Below are 26,572 nucleotides of genomic sequence, written 5' to 3' on the forward strand. Positions count from 1 at the left end.
TGGCCGAGAGCTCTGAGTTTGTGAGGTTGCATCTTTCTCAACCGAGGCCCGCCATTCAAGGCTTCAAGTTCACAAAGCCCTACTCCCGCTTACGATGATTAAGTGATACAAAGCTCACCTAGTGGTTTGCCTTCTTTCCCACAATTGGCCAAAGCTTATAAACTTGTTGGGTATAGATCCTCGACGTCGTTGGCATATGATCTCCACTTGAGGCAGCAACGCAGCACCAATGGCGGAACAACAACAACGCAGCAACACGCCAATAATTCATTAACTTGCGCACCTACAGTTGCAGCGGTACCTTAAAAAGCCCCAAAGAAAAGCTGTAAAAGGAAGGTTGCAGAGAAGGAAAGAAGTGCAACGGCACAAAACGAGTACAGAGGGAAGAATGGGGGCTTCCAAAATACAAGGTAGGGGTTGGGCCTATTGAGCTACTGGGCCAACAAACAACATCTTCACATTTGGCCCAATCGTGGTGTTGTGTGCATCAAAGAGGAAACTGAACAAATAATCATCATCGTCGATGCCCCTTGTAAGATCACAAAGATAAAATAGGGAAACATAAGACCACAAAGATCAAATGGTAAACTAACCATGTTAACTCTTGCAAAACACACACAAGAGAAAAACAACACCAAGCACGAAGCAAACTAACACAAGGATAGTCGAACACAAAAGACCACGAAAAATAACCACAAATAGAGCTAGCACAAATCACAAAGCACACAGGATCACGAAGATAACAAGCGATACAAAGATCATTGATGGGTGTGTTTTAGTTATCTATTTTCGTGTCGTTTTGCCGTTGATTTTTCCTTGATATTATCCAAGTTGTTGACATTTGGCGCAGGAATTAGATGGATTGAAGATGGATCTCGTGGATGCAAAGAGATGGTGAAAGTCGAGATTTTTGAGAAAGAATTGCATGAATTTTGGAGGAGATTAGAGATTGGGCTTGAAATTAATTGTTTAGAATTTATTTAACCCAAAACTCTTGTTTTTAGTTAATATTTTGCCTTAATATTATTTAAGGGGCCGAAGCCCATGAACTAAGAGTCGGCCACTTAGGGATTTTAATTCCTTAGTTTGTTTTGATTAGGAGAGCCGCTAGTTTAGTATTATATATGTTAAGTTTTATTATTCTTAGACACACGTTTCCATACTAATGGTTTTAGTGTTAGATTTTTAATCTCTCTCTTGTTTTAGTTTGGAGTTTTGCAATTTAAATTCTTTTTTTTGCTTTTTACATTGGAGAAGATTGGCGGTTAGTTTGATAGATTAGTTTGTTTAGTTCTGCACATTTACTTTAATTTTTGCTTAGATTAGGAATTGGAGTTTGACTTTTGTTTTGAAGATTTGGCAGAAGACGTCACTCTCGACTTCAGTTTGAAGATTGGTTGCTTTTAAATTTAGTTTATTTCGTTGGTTTCGTATTTGCTTAGTTTCATGTTTACTTTAATTTATTTGCTTGTTCTTAGTTTAATTATGAGTAGCTAATTTCTTTAATTCGGCGAGAATAATGAAACACTAATTTATTGATCTGTGAGACCTAATTGAGCATAAAATTGGTTCCTATTGATTTCGATTGATTCCTAGGGTTTAAAGATAATTCTGATTTTATTTAAGCCTGATCAACTTAGATTAAATTGGATTACAGTCAATTAGCACCTCCAATCCGTAATTGTTGGAATAGGGCTGATTAGTGATAAAGCTACCATGTTCGTAGTAGGAATAAATTGGTGGATTAATTATTACTAGCGTATCTAGGATAATTGGTCTAAATTGGGTTCCTTCCTCTTAATGCTATTAGAATATTAAATCTAGGTCTGGCGTCTCCAGCTAGGTTATATTTTAATAAGGGAAATAAGCAGGTCTGGCGTCTCCAGCTGTTTATCGACACAGTAAGTAGGAATTGGGGTACGTCCGTTGCGTTTCACGGTATCTTATAACTGGTTGGTTGATACGGATTAATTAATCTTTGCGTCGATGATCAGAGTTTGAATTAGAGTGGATTTATTTGAGCCGAATTACCTTTTTATTGATTTATTTCAAGAGTTATTTATTTGATTTAATTTGCTTTATCAGTTAATTAATATTTTCTCCAAAATTAAGGCGTGGTGGCATCACCAATTTTATAGATTTTAGGGAATTGAATGATTTTTATCTGCTCTCTGTGGGATCGACCCTACTTACCATTATACTAATTTATTTTGGTAATTCCGTAGGAATTATTTGGTGGTATACGACGTCCACCAAATTGGCGCCGTTGCCGGGGAGCGGTGTTAATTTAATTCTTTTCCCTTTTGATCTATTTTTCTTTTTATTTTCTTTTTGTTTATGAGCAGATCTTCTAAGCCGAACCTCCTCTACGATTTTGAGATCGAGAAAACCGCGAAGAGATTGAGGAAGGAGGCCACGGCGAGGAAGCTGCAAGAGGATCCATTTTCCCAAACAGACCCCGATTCAGAGGCAGACACAAACTGTGAAGAGGAAACCGACTCGATTTCTGTCGCAAGTACTGAGAGCGACATGGCGGCTGACGATCCCAGACTTTGTGACCTCTCCAGCCACGAGGCCGATGACCCACCCACCCCAATCCGGATGCCGGCAGCTGCTTCCGGAATTGAGATTAAGCTTGGTCTGCTTCATGTTCTCCCGAAGTACTATGACAAGAAGGGAGAAGATCCGTACAATTTCTTGAGCGAATTCATCAAAATTTGCAAGGTCCAGAAACGCCCAACTGGAGTTACAGAGGAGCACTTTAGATTGGCGGCTTTCCCCTTCACTATGACAGCAGAGGCGAACTCTTGGTTCGCGAGTCTTCCACCCAATTCTATCACTTCATGGGCAGAGATGAAAAAGCTATTCCTTGAACATTTTTTCCCTCCCACCAAGACGAATGCACTGAAAAAGGAAATTAGTGGAGTGAAACAGGAGTACGATGAGTCACTAAGCACATACTGGACTCGATTCAGGAGGTTGGTGGATAGCTGTCCAAACCATAAGTTTTCGGAGGGGGATTTGCTGCAGTATTTCTATCAAGGGATGACGGTAGATACCAAAAATTTGGTGAATTCATCAAGTGGAGGAGCATTTTCTCAAAATACTGTGAGCGAAGCTAAGAAGTTGATTCAACACTTGGTGGAAGCAACGAGAGAGTATGAGGAGCCACGCATTCAATTGCTCAAGAAAGTTGCACAGGCAAGTTCCTCTAACTTTGAGGACAAGTTCGAAGAAAGAATGGGGAGGATGGAAAGAATGTTAAGTACTGTGGTGGAGAAGGTGGCAAATGCTGGACAACTGACAGAAAAATCATGTGGAGCGTGTGGTAACTTTGGCCATACAAGTTTGCAATGCACCGGGGGCGACGAAGATCTTCAAGCCCAAGTGAATTCTCCTCACAACTTTTACAGTTGTTCTGATCCACTGCCCCGTTTGCCCAAACAGGACCCCTACTCGAGCAACTACAATGCGCCGTGGATAGATCATCCTAATTTTCGTTGGAGAGACCAAAGCAATCAAGTGCAGCAGCAGCAGAGCTATAGACCGCCTCATCAAAGAGGATTCCAACAAGCACCACCACCTTCACAAGAAAATCAAGGAAAAGCTCTTGAAGAGATGATGAGAGAGTTGATTGGCTCACAACAATTGTTGCAAAATAATTTGCAAACAACCAATGAAGCGGTGCTAAAACTCCAACAGTCTCAAGCAGAGCAAAGGGTTCAGATCGAAGGGTTGGCTCGTCAAGTGTCTCAGCTTGCAACGTCCGTGAATCAACTCAAGGGCCATCAAGGTAAGTTACCATCTCAAGTCCAATTGAATCCGAGGGAGAACGTTAGTATGATCACTTTGAGGAGTAGCAAGGAGTTGAGTGAGCCCACAAGCCAGAATTCAAGTGGATGTTCGAGCAAGGCCTCTGGAGTTGAATCTCAATTGCAAAAATTTAAAAATTCTGGAGGCAAGGTGGATTCTGCAATCCAGAATGCAGATCAGTCCGGTTTGGCCAAACAGAACGGTGACCTGGCAGCTATGCAGAAAGGAAAAGAGGGAGAACACAAATTGGTTGAGGGTGAGCAGTCTAAGGTTCATAAACCTTTGAGTCTACATGATCCCGAGATCGAGATACCTGTTCCCTTTCCTAGGAGGTTAGCAAAGAAGAAGCCGAAGGAAGAGCTAATGGATTTCATGAAGATATTTGGAAAGTTGGAGATTAATCTTCCTTTCCTCCAAGCACTCAAACTCCCTCATCTGAGCAAGTTTTTGAAGGACTTCATCGATGGAAAGTCTAAGAAATCTGGAAAGATTGTGATGGGCGAGAACGTGTCAGCAGTGATACGAAAAGAGTTGCCGCCCAAATGCAAGGATCCAGGTATGTTTTCTCTGCCATGTTACATCGGTGATGCTAAGATTGAGCATGCTATGTGTGATCTAGGAGCTTCTATTAATGTCATGCCTTTAGCTGTTTATAATAGTTTAAATGGTGTGAAGTTGGTAGATACTAAAGTTGTGATTCAGTTAGCCGATGGATCATGTGTGCACCCTAAAGGTTTGCTTGAAAATGTCCTTGTGAAAAGTGAATAATTTTATTTATCCTGCTGATTTCTATGTGGTGAAAATGAGTGGTATGCAGTCGAAGGAGTCAGCTGGTGTTCTGTTAGGTCGTCCTTTCTTAAGGACCACTAGGGCAGTCATTGATGTTTACAGTGGTACTATTTGTTTGGATTATCATGGAGAAAAGTTTACTTTCAACATTGATGATACCATGAAAAGTCCCCATGCTGTTAATACTGTTTGTGCCACTAATGTTACTGACCCTTTTGTCCAAGAACATCTTGAGACTAAATCTGTGCAGGACAAATTTCTTCATGTTGACCCGAAACTCGTAGGTTCTGGACATACGGACTGTTTGCCCAAACGGAAGCCACGCGACAGAAGTCTGCATTTTGATGTGGAACAACCCGACTTAAAAGATAAGTGTGTGGAGGAGCTTCGTCTTGAAGCTTATGACGCCGCGATGTGGTATAAGGATCGCACCAAGATGTGGCACGACAAGAACTTGCAAGGAAAGACATTTACAGTCGGCCAAAAGGTACTTTTGTTCCAGTCAAAGCTGCGGTTGATGACCAGAAAATTAAAGACGAAGTGGATTGGCCCCTTCGTGATACAGTCTGTTTGCCCAGACGGGGCGTTTGAGATTCGCAGTTTAGACACGGCTAAGATATTCACCGTGAATGGACAACGTTTGAAGCCGTACTACGATGCCTCTTCTTTAGTTCCAGCGGATTCTGTTTCGCTGTTTGTTCTGGACATCTTTTGAGCACTTGAGCAGTCGAGCCAACGACGTTAAATAATGGCGCTTCTCGGGAGGCAACCCGACTTTCTTTCCTTTTAATTTTTCGTTTTGTTCTTCTTTTATTTAATTCTCGTTTTTCGTTTAATTTTTTTTAAGTTTCTTAGTTTTCCTTCCTTAGTTTTAATTTTTGTTATGTTTCAGTTAAAAAAAAAAAAAAAGATCGACGGGAACGTGGCTGCACTACAGGAAAGCCTCATGAATTTGAGCACCACGATTCGGCAGGAGCTGCGGCGGTAGCGCACACGGTGACTTCCTTCCTTATCTTGTTTTGTTTCGCTTGTTTCGTTTATGTCTTTGTCTTTCTCTTTTCGTTGTGTGTCTTGTTGCTCTTTTGCTTATGCTTGTTTTGTTTGCTTGAGGGCAAGCAAAATCTAAGTGTGAGGGAGGCGTCTTTGAGTTTGTTTTCTGTTGAGTCTGTTTTGTGTCGTTTTGTGTGTGGTGAGCCTTGTGATTGTTGAAGTATTAGTGATAAGCATGCTACCCGGTTGAGTTGTGTGATGAACTTGAGGTTTTATACTTGAGATTTGGGATTTTGAGATTGAGAAATTTGTGTTTTTATTGGATGACATTTGTGATGACAAATAAGAGCAACAATGAGTAAAAAACCACATATATGTGAGAATTGAGCTTATTAGAGTAGAGCACTCTCTACTATTTTTCTTTTTGAGTGGTTTGTTATTCATGAAGTTGTGATATGTTGTGAGTCATTGGTGATGCATGATAGAAGGCATTAGGGTAGCCATTTGGCCTGCGTTTCATTGCCTACCCATACATTAACCCCTAGTGAGCCATTTTTGAAGCCTTGACCATTTTTGTTCTTATTAGTCACTAAATAATTAGCCAAGGCCTGTTTTGGACTCTCTCTTTGGCCCAGTGATGCATGTCTAATTTTGAACTTCATTCCATTAATTACTAGAGAAAGTTAAGCTGTGTTTACATGTGCCGTTTGCCCAAACTGCTGTCTTGTGTAAAATGATAAGGATCTGTGATCCGTTTGGCCAAACAGTGGCATTGATCAGTTCAATTTTTTGGGATGGGAGCAGTTTTGGGAGATGATTTGTGGGGATATTTTGTAGATGATTGCATGTTGATTAAAAAAGAAGGGTGCTGCAAAAAAAAAGGAAAAAAAGAAGAAAAGAAAAATTGAAAACAAAAAAGAAAAAAAAAAGAAAAGAGAAAAAAGATGTTGCACCAGTTTGAGTTGAGCATGTAGTATCATTGTTATTATTGGAATTTTTCCCCTAAGTTTAGTAGCTTTCTTTTTTTCTCTATGAACTTGAAATTGTGGATGATGGTTTGGGTTAGATGTGCACACTTTGAGTTTCAATGTTTGAGCTTAGGACCCCTAGGATCTTTCCAAAAATCACAAATGGCCCTTAGCCCCATTACAACCAAATGAGAAAAGACCTTTTTGAGTTACTATGTGACCATGACATATCACGATTAAGTGGATTTTTCTTCTTACGTGTGAATTTCCAAATGAATTTTTGAGAGAAGAGTGAATCTTGAGAGGAATTTGTTGTTGCTTGATTTGGACTGAATTGACAATGAAAGCACATGTTTGATATCCCTTTTTCTTGATCTGAGAGTTGAGAGTTGATTGTGAGTTGCATGGTTCGACTTGGCAGTATGTTCTGTTACTAGTGTTTTGATGATTACTTGGCCGTTGTTTTTAGTTGAGTTTGTCGTTGTTTAGTGTCCTTGTTCTTTTCTGTTTCTTTACGTATGGTCGTTGCGTCTGTTGCTTTATTCCTTTCTTTTGGAGTCTTTAGTGTCGTGTCGAGGGGGGAGGTCTTGACTAGATAGCTATTTCCACTTTTGAGTCTTTTCTTCACTTCATACTTGAGGGCAAGTATGATTCAAGTGTGAGGGGATTTGATGGGTGTGTTTTAGTTATCTATTTTCGTGTCGTTTTGCCGTTGATTTTTCCTTGATATTATCCAAGTTGTTGACATTTGGCGCAGGAATTAGATGGATCTCGTGGATGCAAAGAGATGGTGAAAGTCGAGATTTTTGAGAAAGAATTGCATGAATTTTGGAGGAGATTAGAGATTGGGCTTGAAATTAATTGTTTAGAATTTATTTAACCCAAAACTCTTGTTTTTAATTAATATTTTGCCTTAATATTATTTAAGGGGCCGAAGCCCATGAACTAAGAGTCGGCCACTTAGGGATTTTAATTCCTTAGTTTGTTTTGATTAGGAGAGCCGCTAGTTTAGTATTATATATGTTAAGTTTTATTATTCTTAGACACACGTTTCCATACTAATGGTTTTAGTGTTAGATTTTTAATCTCTCTCTTGTTTTAGTTTGGAGTTTTGCAATTTAAATTCTTTTTTTTGCTTTTTACATTGGAGAAGATTGGCGGTTAGTTTGATAGATTAGTTTGTTTAGTTCTGCACATTTACTTTAATTTTTGCTTAGATTAGGAATTGGAGTTTGACTTTTGTTTTGAAGATTTGGCAGAAGACGTCACTCTCGACTTCAGTTTGAAGATTGGTTGCTTTTAAATTTAGTTTATTTCGTTGGTTTCGTATTTGCTTAGTTTCATGTTTACTTTAATTTATTTGCTTGTTCTTAGTTTAATTATGAGTAGCTAATTTCTTTAATTCGGCGAGAATAATGAAACACTAATTTATTGATCTGTGAGACCTAATTGAGCATAAAATTGGTTCCTATTGATTTCGATTGATTCCTAGGGTTTAAAGATAATTCTGATTTTATTTAAGCCTGATCAACTTAGATTAAATTGGATTACAGTCAATTAGCACCTCCAATCCGTAATTGTTGGAATAGGGCTGATTAGTGATAAAGCTACCATGTTCGTAGTAGGAATAAATTGGTGGATTAATTATTACTAGCGTATCTAGGATAATTGGTCTAAATTGGGTTCCTTCCTCTTAATGCTATTAGAATATTAAATCTAGGTCTGGCGTCTCCAGCTAGGTTATATTTTAATAAGGGAAATAAGCAGGTCTGGCGTCTCCAGCTGTTTATCGACACAGTAAGTAGGAATTGGGGTACGTCCGTTGCGTTTCACGGTATCCTATAACTGGTTGGTTGATACGGATTAATTAATCTTTGCGTCGATGATCAGAGTTTGAATTAGAGTGGATTTATTTGAGCCGAATTACCTTTTTATTGATTTATTTCAAGAGTTATTTATTTGATTTAATTTGCTTTATCAGTTAATTAATATTTTCTCCAAAATTAAGGCGTGGTGGCATCACCAATTTTATAGATTTTAGGGAATTGAATGATTTTTATCTGCTCTCTGTGGGATCGACCCTGCTTACCATTATACTAATTTATTTTGGTAATTCCACAGGAATTATTTGGTGGTATATGACGTCCACCAATCATCAAAAAAGAAAGCCACAAAGTCACTAAGCCACAGAGACAAAACAATCACAAAGAACAACACTAAGAGCGTTAAGCAAAGAAAAAAAAAAGCTACACCTCAGTGAGCAACAACAGTGCCTCATAGAAAACAAATTTCTAAACTCATGCACCCTAAACTTAATGCCAAACACAAGCTCCACATAAGAACAAAACACTAATAGAACCGACGAAGATGGTCTAATAAGACTATAAAAATAAATTATATCATACCTAATACAATTTTTATATTAGTACAAATATAGATTATGGTTAAATTGGTCAATTCACCAAAAACTTGGTATTTTGAATTCTTTTAGCTATTTTAGGAACCTATGGGATTTGGGTAGTAAAGTGGCGCGAATCCCGACTTCTTTTGAGTTTCATGATGAGATTTATGTATTACTGTATCTGAAAATTTTCATTTCACCTTCGCATTTGTCCACCCAGTTTGAGCTCTGCTGCTCCAAAGACACAAAACGGCTACTTCCATCTCCACCGATCGGCCGATGTCTCCACCGTTTTCCTTAGAAGGTGAATCATTACAACGAGCTAGCATTCTTTCTTTTCTTTTTTTTTCTTTTTTTTGTCGATTTTGTATCTATGTTTCTGCTTGTTTTTTAGTCATATGCCTTTGTTTTTCGGAATTTCTTTGTAAATTGGTGCTTGTAGTCTTTACTTGTCTGTTGGAGTTGTTGTAAGAATACAACATCTATGTATTTTGCTTCAGATCCTGAACTTGCTAAAATAGTTTTTGTGGAATGCGTTAGGGTTTTAGGCCTAAATTTCAACTTTTAACTCGCCACTCACACATGGGGGTATTATTATTTATTAGGGTTTGGAATCCTACAGTTTGATGTTGTAATATTAAGATTTTGTTGCTTGCAAGTGTGTTTTCTTTGATGTTTTCCCGAAAGTTCGTAAGCAATTTTAGGCTTTTGGGTGTGGCGCAAATTGTGACTTTTTATGAATTTCTTCAAAACAAAATGAAATTTATTTATTCATTATCTGACGTTCTCATTTCACCCATCATTCTTTAGCCCATTTTGAGCTTTGGTGCTCCTGAGCACACAAACGACAGCTACCATCTCCGCTGCTGCAGAGGCGCCATGCTCTAGATCCGCCGTCTCCACCGCATTCTCTATAAGGTTAATCATTTCCATGAGCTTTTTTTCTTCTTCATTTCTAATAATCAAGGAGATAGGAAAACTGTCATAATTCTAAGATGGTCCAAGATTTCTTCAAAAATCTACCATCGGAAATCATACCCTCATGTATTTTATTTTGGTTGTCCCACTATAAGTAGTTTGTTTCTATAAATGACAAAATTTAATCTTTAAAAATGTCTAGGACCTATCACTTTTAACCAATTTACATTTATTTTTTTAATTTGCATGTCCAAAAGTTTTGTGCCACTCATAATGGAACGTAGAAAGTAGTAGTATTAAAGATCTATCTTCACGGACTCCCCACTCAAGCCGCCATGATCTGCTAGTATGTTTGTAAGCCATGGGTTGATTACTATATTCGAAAACTTATCCTTTCAATTATTTACTGCTTGATTTCGATGTCAAGTTGTGGAGAGTATTTGTGGTTTAATAAGGTCTAAAAAAAGTGTGCGCTCATTAGCCATATTGAACAGCAGCACCGAACATTGATAGCGCCCCCAAAAGAATTGCATTTCTTCCCCAATTGTGTCTGATTTTATAAAGGATAAATTTCTACCTGTTTTTCTTTGAGCTGGGAGTTTATGGGAGGAAGCAACATGGAAACGAAGCAATTAAGAATCGGAAAATTAAATCAAGATTTCTTCACAAATCTGCCGGAAGAAATCATCAAAGATATACTCTCTAAACTACCCATTCCGACCATTGTGTGCTGCAAGTGTGTTTGCAAGCTGTGGCTCCGCCTGATCGAGTCTTTGATCGAGTCTCGTGAGTTTATCAAGGCCCATTTCTCTAAATCAGTCCCCTGCCTCGCTCTTTTTCAAGGCAAGAAGGGCTCAAAGCGATACAAAATTCTCGAATTCGTGGACACTCCAAACTATTGTAAACAACTCTTCAGCTTCAGCTTCCCTCGTGCAGAATTGCACGTACACAGCTCGGCTAATGGGTTGCTATTGTTGTTGAATCAAGGGATGAATCGTAATACCTACATATGCAATCCAATCACTCGTGAATACATCAAGATTCCTCCAATATGGTCCGCATTCTCTGAGTACGAGAGCTTTGGACTTGGAGTGAGCAAACTAACTGGTCAATACAAGGTGGTTAGGTGGTTCGAGGATTATGCAGTCAATTCCTCAACTAAGGCATATGCTCCATGGAAGTGTGGGGTATACACTCTCGAAACAGGATTGTGGAGAACTATTGTAGCTGTATCCGCACACGCGTATTGGTTATGTGGAAAAGTAAGTGTTTTCTTGAATGGAAATCTTCACTTGTTGGTTTCTGAGGAAAAGCTAGGTGTACCTCGAGAGATTGCATGCTTTGATCTTGAAACCGAATCTTTCAGCACCTTTTTCGTTCCTGATCATCCTACTGATTGTCGTAGAACCCTCTGTGCGTTGGGGGATTGCTTATGCATGTGCGATACTTCTCGTGGGTGTGTTGATATATGGTTGATGAGCAAATACGGAGATGATAAATCTTGGACAAAGGAATTTGCTATCAGGACAAAACTGGCACATGGTAAAGATCTTGTGCCCATCAAAATATTATCCGAACAGGGCAGCCGCCGACTGCATTGCTACTCGAGCAAGTGCAAGACTACAACTATTCGACATATTGATCTTACTGGATCGTTTGACAGGTCTCGTATGGAGCCCGCTGTTTATGCCCCAAGCTTTCTACCTCTCAAGAATTTCGCTCATTCTGAGACAAATATGAGCATCGCCTCCTGACTAGCTGTTTGCTTTTCTTGTCTGAGACTCTACATATTTGAAGTCTAACACCAAACTTCTTTTGGTCAGTTAACTGTTAGAATTATTGTAATTTTTCACTCGAATGTTTTTCGTCTTGCCGTATATCTTTGGTGAAAAATTTACGTGCAGATTTATCAAATATATATAGAACCATGTGCTGCAAGTGTGTTGCTCCATCTGCTTGCTGCTCTGCTCCTGATCGAGTTGTCAACTTGCATCTTTCCGAAATCAGCCCCTCGCCTAGCTATACATAAGCAGAAATCAAATTCAAAGCCATCCAAAATCGTTGAATTTGTAGATGAGCTTGATCTTAACTTTGATGAGCATCGCTGGAATAGAGCTTTAACTTCGACTTCTCTTTTCATGCGCCACTGCACATTTCATCTAAGGGGACACGATTATACTTATTACTGGGAATTCTTTGATCACATTCTTTCAATGGAATATAAATAAAGTAAAATTAGTTTAAAACAAATCTTGAGGTGGGTACGAGTTTTAGAAAAAGTTAATTATGTGTTTAGTGAGTGAGCAGAGAAAGATTCCCGCAAAAAAGGGTAAAGGCTAATGAGATTATTTCTGAAAAAGAGTGAGACATATTTTTTCGTAGATGAATGAAAATGACAAATTATGATATATTTTGTATTGATAAATTAAATTCAAATGATAAATTAATAAATTATAATTAAATTTTACTCTCTCTGTCCCACGAATCTTGACACGTTTAGATTCGGCACAGAAATTAAGGAATTGTAGATTAGTGTTTTAAGTGTATAGTTAATAAAATATAAAAGTGATAAAATAGGAGAGAGAAGGTAATAAAAGTGATAAAATAGGAGGGAGAAAGTAATAAAAGTGATAAAGTAAGAGAGAGAATGTAATAATTATTACCTAAAATGGAAACGTGTCAAGATTCGTGGGACGGAGGGAGTAATTATTATTATTATTTAAGTTGTTAGAATTTCATTTACTAGAGAGCTGATCATTGTAGATGATTGAACATGACTTCAAATTTGATGATGTTGTTTAAAGTTTGAGACGAAATGATGCTCATAACTCAATTTTGATCTTTCAAGTTTTCGAGATGATGCTCATGAGTAAGGGGCGAGATTACGAGGACTCAATTATAATATTTCAAACTCCAGACAAGATGTTGCTCACAAGTCAGTTATGGTCTTTCAAATTTCAGACAAGATGATGCTCAAAACTCAGTTATGGTGTTTCAAGTTTCAGACAAGGTGATGCTCAAAACTCAGTTATCGTTTTTCAAGTTCCACAATAAATGGTGCTCAAAAGTCAGAGATTGCATGTTAAGCTCCAAACGAGATGATTCTCATAACTTTATTATAGTTTTGCAAATTCTAGACAAAATGATACTCATAAGTAAGTTATAATCTTCAAACTCTAGACAAAATGATGCTCAAAATTCAGATGTGGTATTTCAAACTCCAAACGATATGGTTTTCAAAATTCTAACGTTCAAAAATCGTATGTAGTCTTTAGAGCTCCAGATGATTATCTGGTCTTATTCTGTCCATATGAGAATGAGATGATATTCAAGTGACATATGTTGTCTTAATTAAATTATTTCTTATCCGTCAATTTTAAGAATTTATACAAACTTAATAAATATCATCTATATACAATTAGCAGCAAATGCGACTCATCAATCATACATCATATCATACTTCAAATTACATATTCTTTTTCTTCTAAAATTTTCAATCCCACATCAACTTTTTATAAATTTCATCAAATGAAAATTTATACAAAAAAAGTATTTTTATTATCACAACCTACAATTAACATTTAGGGAGAAATCTTTTTAAATACCTCATATTAAAAAGTAGAAGTTTTTAACACTCATTCATAAGATTATACGTTTTTTATACCAAAATATGTTAAATTATTATATTACTCTTACTATATATTAATAAGTTAAAAAAAATAAAAAAGTATAAGTTACGGCTTGCACACGATGGCAAGACACGATCGTGTAGCCACCATGTATAGCCATCGTGTGCATAAGACACGGTCGTGTAGCCACCGTGTACAGCCATTGTATACAATGGCTGTACACGGTGGCTACACGACCGTGTCTTAGCCTTCGTGTGCACAATTAGTGGTATATATACGTGCACACGATGGTTGCACACGGTAACGATACGGCCGTGTCTTGCCATCATGTGTAAGTCGTAACTTATACTCTTTTTATTTAGGAGTGTTTTAGTCCTTTTATTGATTTTGGTATGAAAAACTTATACTCTTATGGATGGGTGTAAAAAATTTCTATGTTTTATGCTTTGGTATAAAAAGATATATTCTCTCTAACATTTATTAACAAAAGTGATTGAGATTAATATTATTTCAAATATTATACTACTAATTTAATTTGATCAATCAAATTAATTAAAAAATAATTTATATAAACTATTTCATACTTTATAATAATATAAAATAGTTATAAATAACGACATAAAATAATTCCCATCAAATTTCGACGGGTTAGACACTAATTTTTAAATTAAGAGTTTACAAGCTCAATCAAAACACTCCTTATCTATCGATAAATTAATTTATTTGCCTCTTTTGCTTATGGCAATACAAGTCAAATATCCTTTAATTTTTTGTATAAATTAGTACGTCTTTCCGTGCATTGCACGAGACACAACATATTTATTTAATTTAAAATCTTAAATTATGTTAAAATATTATTATTTATGAATTAGATTAATTGAATGCCAAAAAAATTACTATGTTAATTTAAATATTAATTTTTGATGTGAAATAGTGTATAATAACAATACTATCAACTTAATTCTTAATGAGTATAATATTAGGTTGGAGTTTTGGCAAATAAAATCATGAGCTATTTCAAAATTGCAATTTTAACGTGACTTTTGAAGTGCAGCGAATTAAATCACCCCACCCCCCCTCCAAATTATTTCTGATTACTGAATTATTGAGTTGGAGCTTACATCAATTAGTTTGCCACGTAATATTCATGCATGTTACAATAAAATTGTTGATTATTGAAAATTAGGATACATGTATAGACATGCATCATACAGTCCCTTTATAATTTGGAGAAATTTTTAATTGAAAATTGTATGAAACGACGTCCTTTAGGCCTAACAAAAACGGCATCCCCTTTACTAATCCACGTGAGCTCCAATTCAATACTCCAGCGAATGAAAAAAAATTGGGAGTGCGAAATTGAAAAAATTAAAAAGGTGGTGATTTAATTCGTCACACTTCAAAAGTCGCATTAAAATTGCAATTTCCAAATAGTTTGCGATTTTATTTGCCAAAAACCTCTATTTAATAATAATAATAATAATAATAATAATAATAATAATAATAATAATAATAATAATAATAATAATAATAATAATAATAAATTTATTGATTGTAAAGAAAATAATTAAGTCAATCTCATTTTGAGCAGATAATACTAAACCATCAATATAGCAAAGTTAATAGCCATAATTTAATATGACAGATTTGGGCTTTTAAAAGTCCAAGCTGTATTATTATTAAAAGTTCATATTTAAATAACCTAAAACTAATTAAAAATAGGGAAAATTGCATGTAAATACACAAACTTTGCTCAAAATCCATATTTGACGTGAAGTTAGGATTTTACAATTAAATACACCAGCTTTGTAAATTGTTCAATTTTGACGCTGATTTTATTTTCCCCAAATTTTAAAATGACGTAGCTCCTACCTGGCTCGCTGGCACACGCCTTTTAGTTCGTCGGACAAATAACAAAATGAAATGAAATCCTAACTTCCCGTAATTTTTTCTGATCATCGAAAATAAAATCGGCGTCAAAATTGAACAACTTACAAAGTTGATGTATTTAATTGTAAAATTCCAACTTCACGTCAAATATGAATTTTGAGCAAAGTTTGTGTATTTACATGCAATTTTCCCTTAAAAATATAAATATAATAAAAAGAAAAATATAACAGTGATATGTTTATATAAATAATGCATACACATAATTAAATAAATCTATATAATATTTTAAATTCTAATTTTAAGATATACTGTAACTAACTTTTTATTTACAAATTCATATTAAAATTAATACTACATCCGTCCCTCAAACATCTTCCCTAGAGAGGGTGAGACAGATTTAATAAAAGTTAGTTATGTATTTGATGAGTAAAAAATGAGTTCCACAAAAAGCAAAGATTAAAAGGGTAATAGTTAGTGAAAAATTGTTTCCAAAAATGGGTTAGAAAGATGTTCAGGACGAACCAAAATAGAAAGAAATGATGATGTTTGAGGGAGGGAGTGGGTATAATTTTTTTCTTCTAAATTTCATTAAAAATTATTATAATTTAATAATATTATAATTAAACAATCATGCAATTTTTTTTGAAAGGAAACAAAAATGATATCTACTTATTTTTTTCACCAATAAACGAAAACGAAGTGAACAAAGAGTACAAGGTTTAACATTAGAGATAAATGAGAGCAAACAAAAATTAATTTTGACACTTTAAAAAATCATAACTTATTCATTTTAAATTTATTTTTTATGATTTTTACATCGAATTGAAGTTCTTCTCATAGTCTTTAATTCAACATTCATATTGAATACTCCCTCCGTCCACCAAAAATATGCCACAATTTCCTTTTTCGTCCGTCCACAAAAAATATGCCACATCCATTTTTAGTAGTAGGGTCCACACCATTCCACTCACATTTAAAGTGGGACCCTTACTCCACTATCAACTTCACTCACAATTTATTAAAACTCGTGCCGAAAGTAAAGTGGCATATTTTTGGTGGACGGAGGGAGTAGTATTTTTTTTCTTCTTCAGTAATCGAAGTTAACGATTTTTTGAAAAGAATTAAAATTAAAAAGAGAGAAAAATTGGTGAGAAAAATTGAGAGGAGAGAAAAAATTTGGAGATAAAAATCATCTTTTATACTCCCTCAATCCCAGAAATAATGGCCCGTTTCTTTTGGGCACGGAGATTAAGGAGAATTATATTAGTAGATAAGTTGTATGCCCCACATATTTAATTAAGGGAAAATTGCACCTAAATACACAAACTTTGCTAAAAATCCATATTTGACGCGAAGTTAGGATTTTACATTTTAATACACCAACTTTCGTTGTTGTCCAAATTTGACACGACTTAATTCTTAAAAATTCAAAAAACAACCCCTTTTTGTAAATAATTATACAAATACCCACTTATGTTATAATTTGGGACATTTAAACCAAAACAAGATATTTCCTTATGATGTTTTCTTTTAAACCATTTTAGGCGCGGATCAAAGATTAAAAGAAAACATCATAAGGAAATATCTTGTTTTGGTTTAAATGTCCCAAATAATAACATAAGTGGGTCTTTGTATAATTATTTACAAAAAGAGGTTATTTTTTGAATTGTTAAGAATTAAGTCGTGTCAAATTTGGACAACAACGAAAGTTGGTGTATTAAAATGTAAAATCCTAATTTCGCGTCAAATATGGATTTTTGGCAAAGTTTGCGTATTTTCACGCAATTATCCCTTTAATTAATGGTTAATTAGTTTTAAATAATGTTAATAAAAGAACATTTCTTCCTCCAAAATTAGTTGCTGCTGCTGCTGCCGGCACTTTCATCACCGGCGAGGCCGGCGCCTTCCCTTCACTCTCCACCCCCAAATCCATCTACAGACATTTCAAACAACAATATATGGATCCATTCACAGATCCGAACTCCAAGTACTCACAGAACCAAAATGCAGAGAAACATCCATAGGTCCGAAAACACAAATAAAAATTAACAACAAAAGATGTTACATTTCCAACTCCAAGATGTTACACGAAAATTACATCCAAAATTTGAAGGAAAAAAAAAGTCTTTTAAACTAACACGAAGAAAGGAATGGTCGAGCATCGCCTACCATATGACGGCCTGGATCTGGTCGAGGCAGTGTAAGAGGACGTTGGCGGCGTGGATCTCGACGCAAAGTGCAGTGTTGGCTTAGCTGGCGGAGGAGATTTTCAGTGAAGGCGACGCAAGAGAAGACAGTGGAGACAAGCGAGGGTTGAGGATGGCGGAGGTGGTGGAGCAGCGCTAGAGTTTCTGAACGGTGAAGGCGGCGACGCTACAGTTTGTGGGTTTGAGGGATCTAGGGTTTGGCGGTTGAAGAAGAGGTTGAGTGTTGTTGGTGGAAGAAGGCGGCGAATGAGAGAATTCCGGCGACCAGCGAAGGGAAGGCTAATGGAGGAGAAGGCGGCTCAGGTGGAGAAGGTGAGGGTGGAGGCGGGTAGAGAGAAAGAGGCGCTGCCGCCTTCGCCTTTGCTGCTGCTACTGCTATAAGTCCGGCGAGTAGTCGTGTCTGGCTTTCGTCGCGCCTTCGGCGGAGGGTTGAGGCGAGCAAACTAATGAAGGGCAGCAGCGGTGGATGGAACCGGCAAGATGGGAGATGGTGGAATTGGAAAGATGGAGGCGGTAGATTGAGATGGGAGATGGGAGGCGGTGGAATTGGAATGGAGGGGTGAAATAATTAGGGATTTAGGGTTTTGTTGGCATAATTAAAATTTTAATTAAGTGTTAATTATAACCTAAAAAGGAAACAAACCATTATTTGTGAGACAACCCAAAAAGGGAAACATACCATTATTTATGGGACGAAGGGAGTATTATTTATAGATTCATAAATAAAATAAAATCTGTTGCGATTAATATCACACATAATCATAAAATCAAATTGAAAAAGTTCACCTTTTCTCTGTCAAATCTAGGCATAAGACCCATCTCCAGCAGTTTGTTCTTGTGATGCCCCGCTCTTTTAAATACATATTAGATTAAATATGTGCATTAGTTATAAAATTCTTTTAATTATTTATGGTGATTATTTTGTTCAGATAATATTATTTCAGCAAAAGTCTGTATAAGAGATACAGAGCTGCGATTTAATATTCAGTCATGAATGAAACCAATAATTAAATTTATTGGTTTAACTATACGTTTGAGACTTTGTTTTACCAGTTTATTGATTTAATCAATATTATTAGAAAATTTAGATTTATAACCGATTTTATAAATCGTGTTATTTAAATCAAATTGCTAGAATTATAATTTGAGATCATATGCATAATAATTTTATTATTTCGCATTATATGAGTTAAGGTATTAAGTCGCGAATTAATTCCGACTTTCACGTATTAAATCTCAAGATTGAGGATTTAATTTATATAAATACGACGAGTATTTATTAAACGAGAATTGGAGAATTATTACAGGAACTAGGAGAAACTAGATCACGGCACTACACGTATGTCTCGATTTTTCATCCAACACATCAATTCCTACACTATTTCCTACACTATTCCCTACACTATTCCCTATACTATTCACCTTCCCCTCCAATACACCATTACTGCAGAAGGAGATTGTAAAGATTGCAGATTTCTTCCTGTAGTATATCTGAACTCCATCACACCCCAAAGTCTCCTGTAGGAGAAGAAAATCACGCCAATATCCACAATTTTCAAAAGCTTCAGCACGCCGAGAAAGAAATTTCACGGTAAGATCACAATTGTCAAAGGATGTAAATTTCAACGATCAAATCTTCAAAAGTTGCAACTCCAGGTACCAAAATTTCCACCATTTTGATTCTGTTGTCTGCAGAAACTCCTCTACAAATTGAGGAGAGTTCTGCAGAAGGAAGAAGTGCAGCGAGCAAGAGTGAGTTTAGGAGATTTGTTTTTTTACTTGCAAGAGCTCAAGTGAGCTCCCTTCGCCGGGCCATTTCTTCGTCGACCGGCCACTAGGCTCTGAACCGAGAACGTGTACTCGTTCCTCCATCTTTAGGCTACCAAACCCAACAATCGAAAGGCCGAAACCTTCTCTATATTTTCCCGACCAAAGGCCACAATATCCTTCGGAGGCCAACGTCGAATTCCCGACTTAGCCACCGGCCAACTTACGGCCTTCGTTTCTCACTATCCTTACGACGAAAAAGGATCGAGAAACCACCGTTGTGTAGCCTGATCTATCTCGCACGAGGAAAACTAAGTCGTAGACCTTCGCGGCTAAACCCCATCGCGGAACGACGACCAGAAAAAAACCCCGGCGAACAACTTCCATTAGTGCTCACTTGGACAAGGGTAAGTTGACGCCCTTATTTCGATGCATTCCCGTTTCTATTATATTATGAGAAATTTCTGGGGTATAGATGGGAGTGTGGTAAATATTCGTACAAAGTTTCATATCATTTGAACTTCGTTTACTACCCTTTTAAAATTCGAGAAGTCTACTGCCCGTATCTGCTAAAACTGTCGTGAGGCAGATGATTAAGTTAATTATTTCAGTAACCATATGTTGATATTTAGCTCTCAAATTTTTATTCTATGAAGATATATGTGTTAGCTATCTACATATAAAATTTGAGCTCATTCAGGTAACGTTTGCTATTTTTCAAAAATCTGGACTTTCAGTTGGCAGAAACTGCCGAATCTGGTAGGCGATGGGAAAATCGCTATATCTCTTAAACTACTTGGAGTTTTTCAACATACTTTTTTTTCAATTAAACTAGACTCAAAGAGGTTTCTATTGATATAAAATTCGACTCCATACGAGTTCGGAGTAAAAGCAGTTTATTAGTTGAAGTTGAATCTATACAGTTTTGTTGAGATTGAAATGTTTCTAAATAATTCTTATTAAGGATTTTAAAGTTTTATTGTTGATAAAATATCACTTTTAGTTTATAAATGAGCTATTGAGATATATAAATATTCTGAGAAAGATTTCATGAGAACTTGTTGGTAAAATTATATTAGATGGAATAGTTGATAAATGAAATATTAAAGATTTATTAATTAAATGGTTAAAATATTAAAATTATTAGATCTTCTCGAAAATTTCTTTTATAGTTAACTCCTTTTATTATTTTAAAATATTTTTACAAATGTTCCTAAAATCTCACAATGAAATTTTCATCAGGAATTAATATTTAGAATTTATTAATGACTTATTAGTTCTTTTAATAGTAGCAATATATATATATTGATTGGCATTATTAAATGGGGAAAAGGAAAATATTTTATAAATTATTCTTTATTTATAATGGATAAATAAAGGAATAATATAAAATGGGCTTTCCTACATCCTCAAAGGTACATGAAGTATTTCGATAAAAGAAGAACGATTGTATATGAGTTAGATACAGTCGTTTAAGGAAATATGGGTAGTTAGAGAAATGAGTGAATAGTGATTCACTGCATTTGTTGTTATCTTTTCTATTATTCACTCGAACACATGTTTCGTGTTATCAAAGGTTCAAATAAACAAAAGCGCCTGAGTAACCTATCGCGCTAAGGAAAGAGAATCATTGTCTTAAGTAGCAAAACACTGCAATCAGGTAGGCATTACTTTCATATATATCAAATGAATTTAACTGTTACGTTCAAGCAAGTTATTTCATGACAAAATCTTTGAATTGAAGTTAATTCAAGTATTGTCTTGCCATAAAATGTTTTAATTTCAGTATGATATCTATCTGATATGGCTTTGCCAGTTATCATGTAATCGAATTCGGGTCTTGAGCAGTTGATAGCTATCCTGCCTTGGCTAGTGTACACCAGTGACCGTGAGTCATCTAGCGGGTTGGCCGGTCAAGTGACCGTGAGAGGTGGCCACCTCTCCGGTACACAGATTCAGATATGATAGATTACAAAAGAACTTAGTCTGATCAGACGAACTTTAGAATCACAAATGAATTTAGTATGCTTAGGGCCTTTTTAAGTAAAAACCCTTGGTTATACTATTGAAATGGCATGACAATTTACATTTATTATGTATGTATATGATTTTCGGCATATGTCTACTGAGTACTTTGTACTCAGCCCTGCATGTATTTCTAAATGTGCAGGTTGAGCAGTGATGAGTGATGATGGGGTGTCGTGCGGAGCTTTGTCATATTTACTAAATAAACTCTTGGCGATACATGTCTTCATACATGTATCACGTTCTATTTCCGCTGCGAACACTCAGTTATGATGCATATTATCCTATTATGTTGGATTGTCAAATCAAGTTATTGTATAAACACTTAAATCGGATACTCTTGACCGATTACTCGCTCTTATCTATTTATGTGTGTTTTTTTCTCATATGATGTCTCAATCTTAGTTCAATTCCTTTATTATTATTTATCACCCCTTTTCTGTCCCCTCTCCTAATTTCCCTTCCCTAGTCACGGTTTCCCGGCTTACCTATCCTTAGTTAAGACCGGTCGTGACAGAATGGTATCAGAGCAGTTCGGTTGCTCTGAACCCAAGAGTTATCCCAAAATTTATTCTTTACTGAATACTAGTGTTAGAAAGGTCAGTTGACAAAAGCTCAGCACCTCATCACAACATCCTGCTCAACAGAGAAACAGAGGTAAATATTTATTAAATGTTGAGAAAGTTGTATTTTCAAATGTTTGTACAAGTGCTTAAATCTCATGCTATATGATTGAGTAGATTCCTTGATGAACTTAGATGCGTTAGAAATGTTTGATCACTCTTACAAAGAACATAGAAGCAAAACATATACATGAGTTTAGTTATCATTCATTACAGTTGAAATGAAAAACACAATAGAAGAAAGAAAATCAGGCGTCACTCGAGGATGTATAAAGATAGAGACATGACGGAGCGTGTCACTCATGATGATACGGGCATAGTTCGAATTGTTCAAACATATCAACTATTGCCTTACCCAATAAAATTATTTATTATATAGCTCGTAGTGACAAAAGTGCATTGAATGATTTACTATTTGTGCAATGAGTTGAATCTCTTTCAACCCTTAAAATTTCAATACATATGTAAGTATTGGGATTATGACTGCACGATCTAGGACTTGTGAATTATTAATTATGCATAAGTCAGAGATTAAGACCAATATTACTTATGATATGATCACGACTTGTGTTGTTAATACATGAGAGTAATTAGAAACCTACTGCTATAATAACTTATTATGAGTTTAATTATAGAACGTCATTCTTTCAAAGATGGCAAGAACACGACGCACCGCTAGAAAGCAAATGACGAGGCGACCAAGTCCTGAAAGTATCCTCAGGGAATACCGAACCTACACACGTTGTTGGAGAGATGACCTAGGAGAGTTCCTCGCCCATTATTATCGACTGTGGAAAGCTGCACATCCCCATGGAGCCACTGGTTATGACGGGATCATGCGTTTGATCTTATTACTTCCACCAGACTGGCAGGGATGGGCTACAGAGCTCGCAGGTGACTACGTACACACTGCAGAAGAGTCGTTTGATCCAGAAGGTAATTTTCCACGGTTCATCGCAGCAATTCACTACACCTATGATGCCTTTGGCAGAGCATTCAGGGGACCATATATGAGGCCAGGAGACCTTGCTCCTGTTGGAGTTCGTCCGGAAGAAAGGACCCCACTTATGCCTACTCAGGCTCCTATAACAGCAGATCCACCCATCCCAGTGCAGAGTGTTTCCCCACAACTGTCTGTTCTCGGTCGTCGATGCCGAAACGACTTCGAGGCCGGGACATCACGTCCAAAAACCCAAAGGAAAGAGACGCCACCACCCCAATCACCAGTCGGTACACCCCCGATACAGCCACCTCCACCAGGGGAAGAGGACCCCATTTACAGTGCGGCCATGAAACAATTAGAAGAAGTCTTGCGTCAAGCACGCGAACTTATTGATAAGGGCAAAGCCCTGGCAGGCACTGACAACGATGAAGGTGAGATCTTACGCCAGGCACTCAAGACTGCTGAAAAAGGGAAAACTCCAGCCCATGATGACACTGGGGGAAGTAGGAAGAAAACTCCAGGCAAGACGAGTTGGAAGCCACTACCTGCTCAGCCTCTTTCCCTTAAGAAGGGTACTACGACCTCCGATGCAGGAACGCCCTGCAAGGATGTGGTGAAAATCCGACTTCTCGGTGGTCGTGTTCAGCTCGGGGCAGAGGGTGAGGAAACAGAGGACTACTACCTGGATATCGACTCCGAAGAGGATCCGGAGGAAGACCCAGAAGAGGATCCGGAGGAAGACCCAGAAGAGGATCCGGAGAAGAGCAAGTCTGCTAGCTCCCATGGATCGATAGTCTAGGGCAGTTGTATTTGCTTGTATGATGTATCTCGAACTCGTGGGTTGTAATATTCATCTATCTAGGAAGTTGTTACTACAGGAACGGTAACTACCTATGGACCGTTCTATAACTCCATATTATTCGAAGAGGCCTCTAGGAGGCAGAATCTTTAAGTACTTATATATAAATTCACGCCTTCAGTAAATTCGTGTGTTAAGTACTTATTATATTTCGTTGATTTAAAAGTTTTGCATACGATATAGCTAGTACAAGGAATTGAAGAAGCAATGAACGAGTGTTAGAATACATCTACCATGTACTAATAAACATATTATATTGACTTATCAGAATGCCACCAAAGAGAGGACGTCCAAGAGGTGGGAGAAGAATCCCACAAAATGATGAAAGAGGTCCAGAACCAGGGCCAGAACCAGAAATAGCTCCACAACCAATACGGCCAGAACGTAGAATAGAGGAATTGTTTTTACGTCAAAACCCACCTGTATTCAGCGGTACAGGAGATCCAGCTGAGGCTGAAACTTGGGTGCGTGCAATCGAACGCATCTTCAACTTTCTGCGCTGCACCGACCAGGAACGTTTAACCTGTGTATCTTTCCAACTGACGGGATCGGCTGACTTCTGGTGGGAAGCCAGAATGAAGACAATGACAGCTGATCAACTAGAAAACCTCACCTGGGAGCAGTTCAAGATTGGGATATATGATAAATATATACCCAAAAGTTACCGAAAGAAGAAAGAGATGGAATTCTATAACCTGAAACAGGGGAGGATGACGGTTACACAGTATGATAGGATGTTTTGCGACATGTCCAGATATGCCCCAGAACTAGTTGATACAGACGAGAAAATGGCTGAAAAATTTTGTGCCGGTCTGAGGCATGAAATCAGGATGGCTTTGGCTAGTCATGGAGGGTTGTCGTATACTGAATCCCTTAGTAGAGCTCTAGACATTGAGGCAGCAATGCCATGGGAAATACCAGTGGCAACACCTATGCCACCACCCCCACAAGCCCAATCCCAGAACTACAAAGGGAAACGAAAATGGGTAGGCAATTACAATGGCCAAACTGAGAAGAAACCATGGCAGGGACAACCACCCCAGCAACAGGGCTTTGGAAGGCAAGTTGCTCCTAATCAGGCGGGGAACAACCAACAGAAAACTTCACCCTGCCCAAAGTGCAACAAAAACCATGGTGGAATCTGCAAGGCTGGCAGTGATAGTTGTTACATCTGTAACCAGAAGGGGCATTATGCAAATCGTTGCCCAAATAAGCAACACGGGATGAGCTTAAGGCCAAACCCACCATTCCAAGCCCCACATCTGAGAGCTATCCAAGCGCTACCCCAGCCACGTCATCTGCAATTGCCGCAGCCTCAACAATCACATCAACCACAGCTGCCACAACCACAGCCACGTCAGCAGCAACAAAAGATGCAACCGTATCACGCAAGAGCCTATGCTATCAAACAGAACCAGCCCGAGAAAAACCAGGGAAACCTGGCAGGTATGGGCATGCTACTCAACACACCTGTTGTACTTCTGTTTGATACGGGTGCTTCACATTCTTTCATTGCAAGTGCATGTGTGGACACCCTAGGACTCAAAATAGAAAGATCTAATCAGGACATGAGTATCTCTTCACCAATAGGAGGAACAATGACAGTAACGCATGTTTGCTCGAACTTAGAATTGAACATAGGATCACTAGAGGTCATAGCAAACAACGTATATGTTATACCGATGTCGGACGTTGATATAATCCTAGGAATGGATTGGCTAGCTGAAAACTACGCTACAATCTTATGCAAGGAGCGGAAGATCTCTTTCAAATTTCCAGAGAAAAATGCTTGGGAATTTCACGGGATAAGAATGGGTAGGAGAATACCAATTATATCCACCCTACAAGCAAGAAAGATGATGAATAAGAAGGACTCTCAGGCATTCCTCGTGTACCTAAACGGGAAAGCTGAGACAAAAAGAGCAATTGAAGATGTGGATATCGTACGAGAATTCCGTGATGTGTTTCCAGAAGACTTGCCAGGATTGCCACCTAATAGGCAAGTGGAATTTACCATAGACTTAGAACCGGGAGCGGCGCCAGTATCAAAGGCACCGTATAGGATGGCTCCAAAAGAATTGGAGGAACTAAAAATTCAATTGCAGGAACTACTGGACCTAGGTTTCATCAGACCTAGTGTATCCCCATGGGGAGCACCAGTTTTGTTTGTCAAAAAGAAAGATGGCACCTTGAGAATGTGCATTGACTATAGAGAGCTGAACAAGCTAACACTCAAGAACAAATATCCTTTGCCAAGGATAGAGGATTTGTTTGACCAACTTAGGGGTGCGAGTGTATTTTCAAAAATCGACTTGAGATCTGGCTATCATCAACTGAAGGTCAGACAAGAAGATATACCCAAAACAGCTTTTCGAACAAGGTATGGCCACTACGAGTTCGTAGTTATGCCATTCGGGCTAACAAATGCACCAGCTGTATTCATGGATCTCATGAATAGGGTTTTTCACCCCTACTTGGACAAGTTCGTCTTAGTGTTCATGTAGTGACCCGCTCTTTTATAAATATTAAATCCAGTAATGAGTGTTTATTTATGTTCATCAGTGAATGAAAACGGTTATTATTCTGATATGAATTCAGCTTATGATCCTGAATTTATATTGTTTAAGCAGTCAATGATATTATTTCAGAGTTATAACTGACTTAGCAAAGTCACGTTATTTATTTAAGCGAGATGGAATTAGAATTTATTTTTACTCAAGTCGTGGATTATTTCCGACTCGTGAGTTAAT

General features: G+C 37.3%; 1 protein-coding gene across 2 annotated transcripts; it reads left to right on the forward strand.

Annotated features, from left to right (window-relative positions):
• The first annotated feature begins 7,358 nt into the window (after nucleotides 1-7,358).
• LOC131010064 (F-box protein At3g07870-like) lies at nucleotides 7,359-11,673 on the forward strand. Of its 2 annotated transcripts, XM_057937459.1 has the most exons (3): nucleotides 7,362-9,265; nucleotides 9,772-9,879; nucleotides 10,723-11,668. In XM_057937459.1, the coding sequence occupies exon 3, from the start codon at nucleotides 10,869-10,871 to the stop codon at nucleotides 11,631-11,633; it is 765 nt and encodes a 254-aa protein (XP_057793442.1). In that variant the 5' UTR covers nucleotides 7,362-9,265; nucleotides 9,772-9,879; nucleotides 10,723-10,868; the 3' UTR covers nucleotides 11,634-11,668. The 2 variants fall into 2 exon arrangements, with proteins under 2 accessions (XP_057793441.1, XP_057793442.1); XM_057937458.1 differs by having other exon boundaries at nucleotides 7,359-9,265; nucleotides 9,772-11,673.
• Nucleotides 11,674-26,572: the final 14,899 nt, after the last annotated feature.

This window comes from Salvia miltiorrhiza, chromosome 2 (assembly GCF_028751815.1).
Source record: "Salvia miltiorrhiza cultivar Shanhuang (shh) chromosome 2, IMPLAD_Smil_shh, whole genome shotgun sequence".
NCBI classification, from domain to species: Eukaryota; Viridiplantae; Streptophyta; class Magnoliopsida; order Lamiales; family Lamiaceae; genus Salvia; species Salvia miltiorrhiza.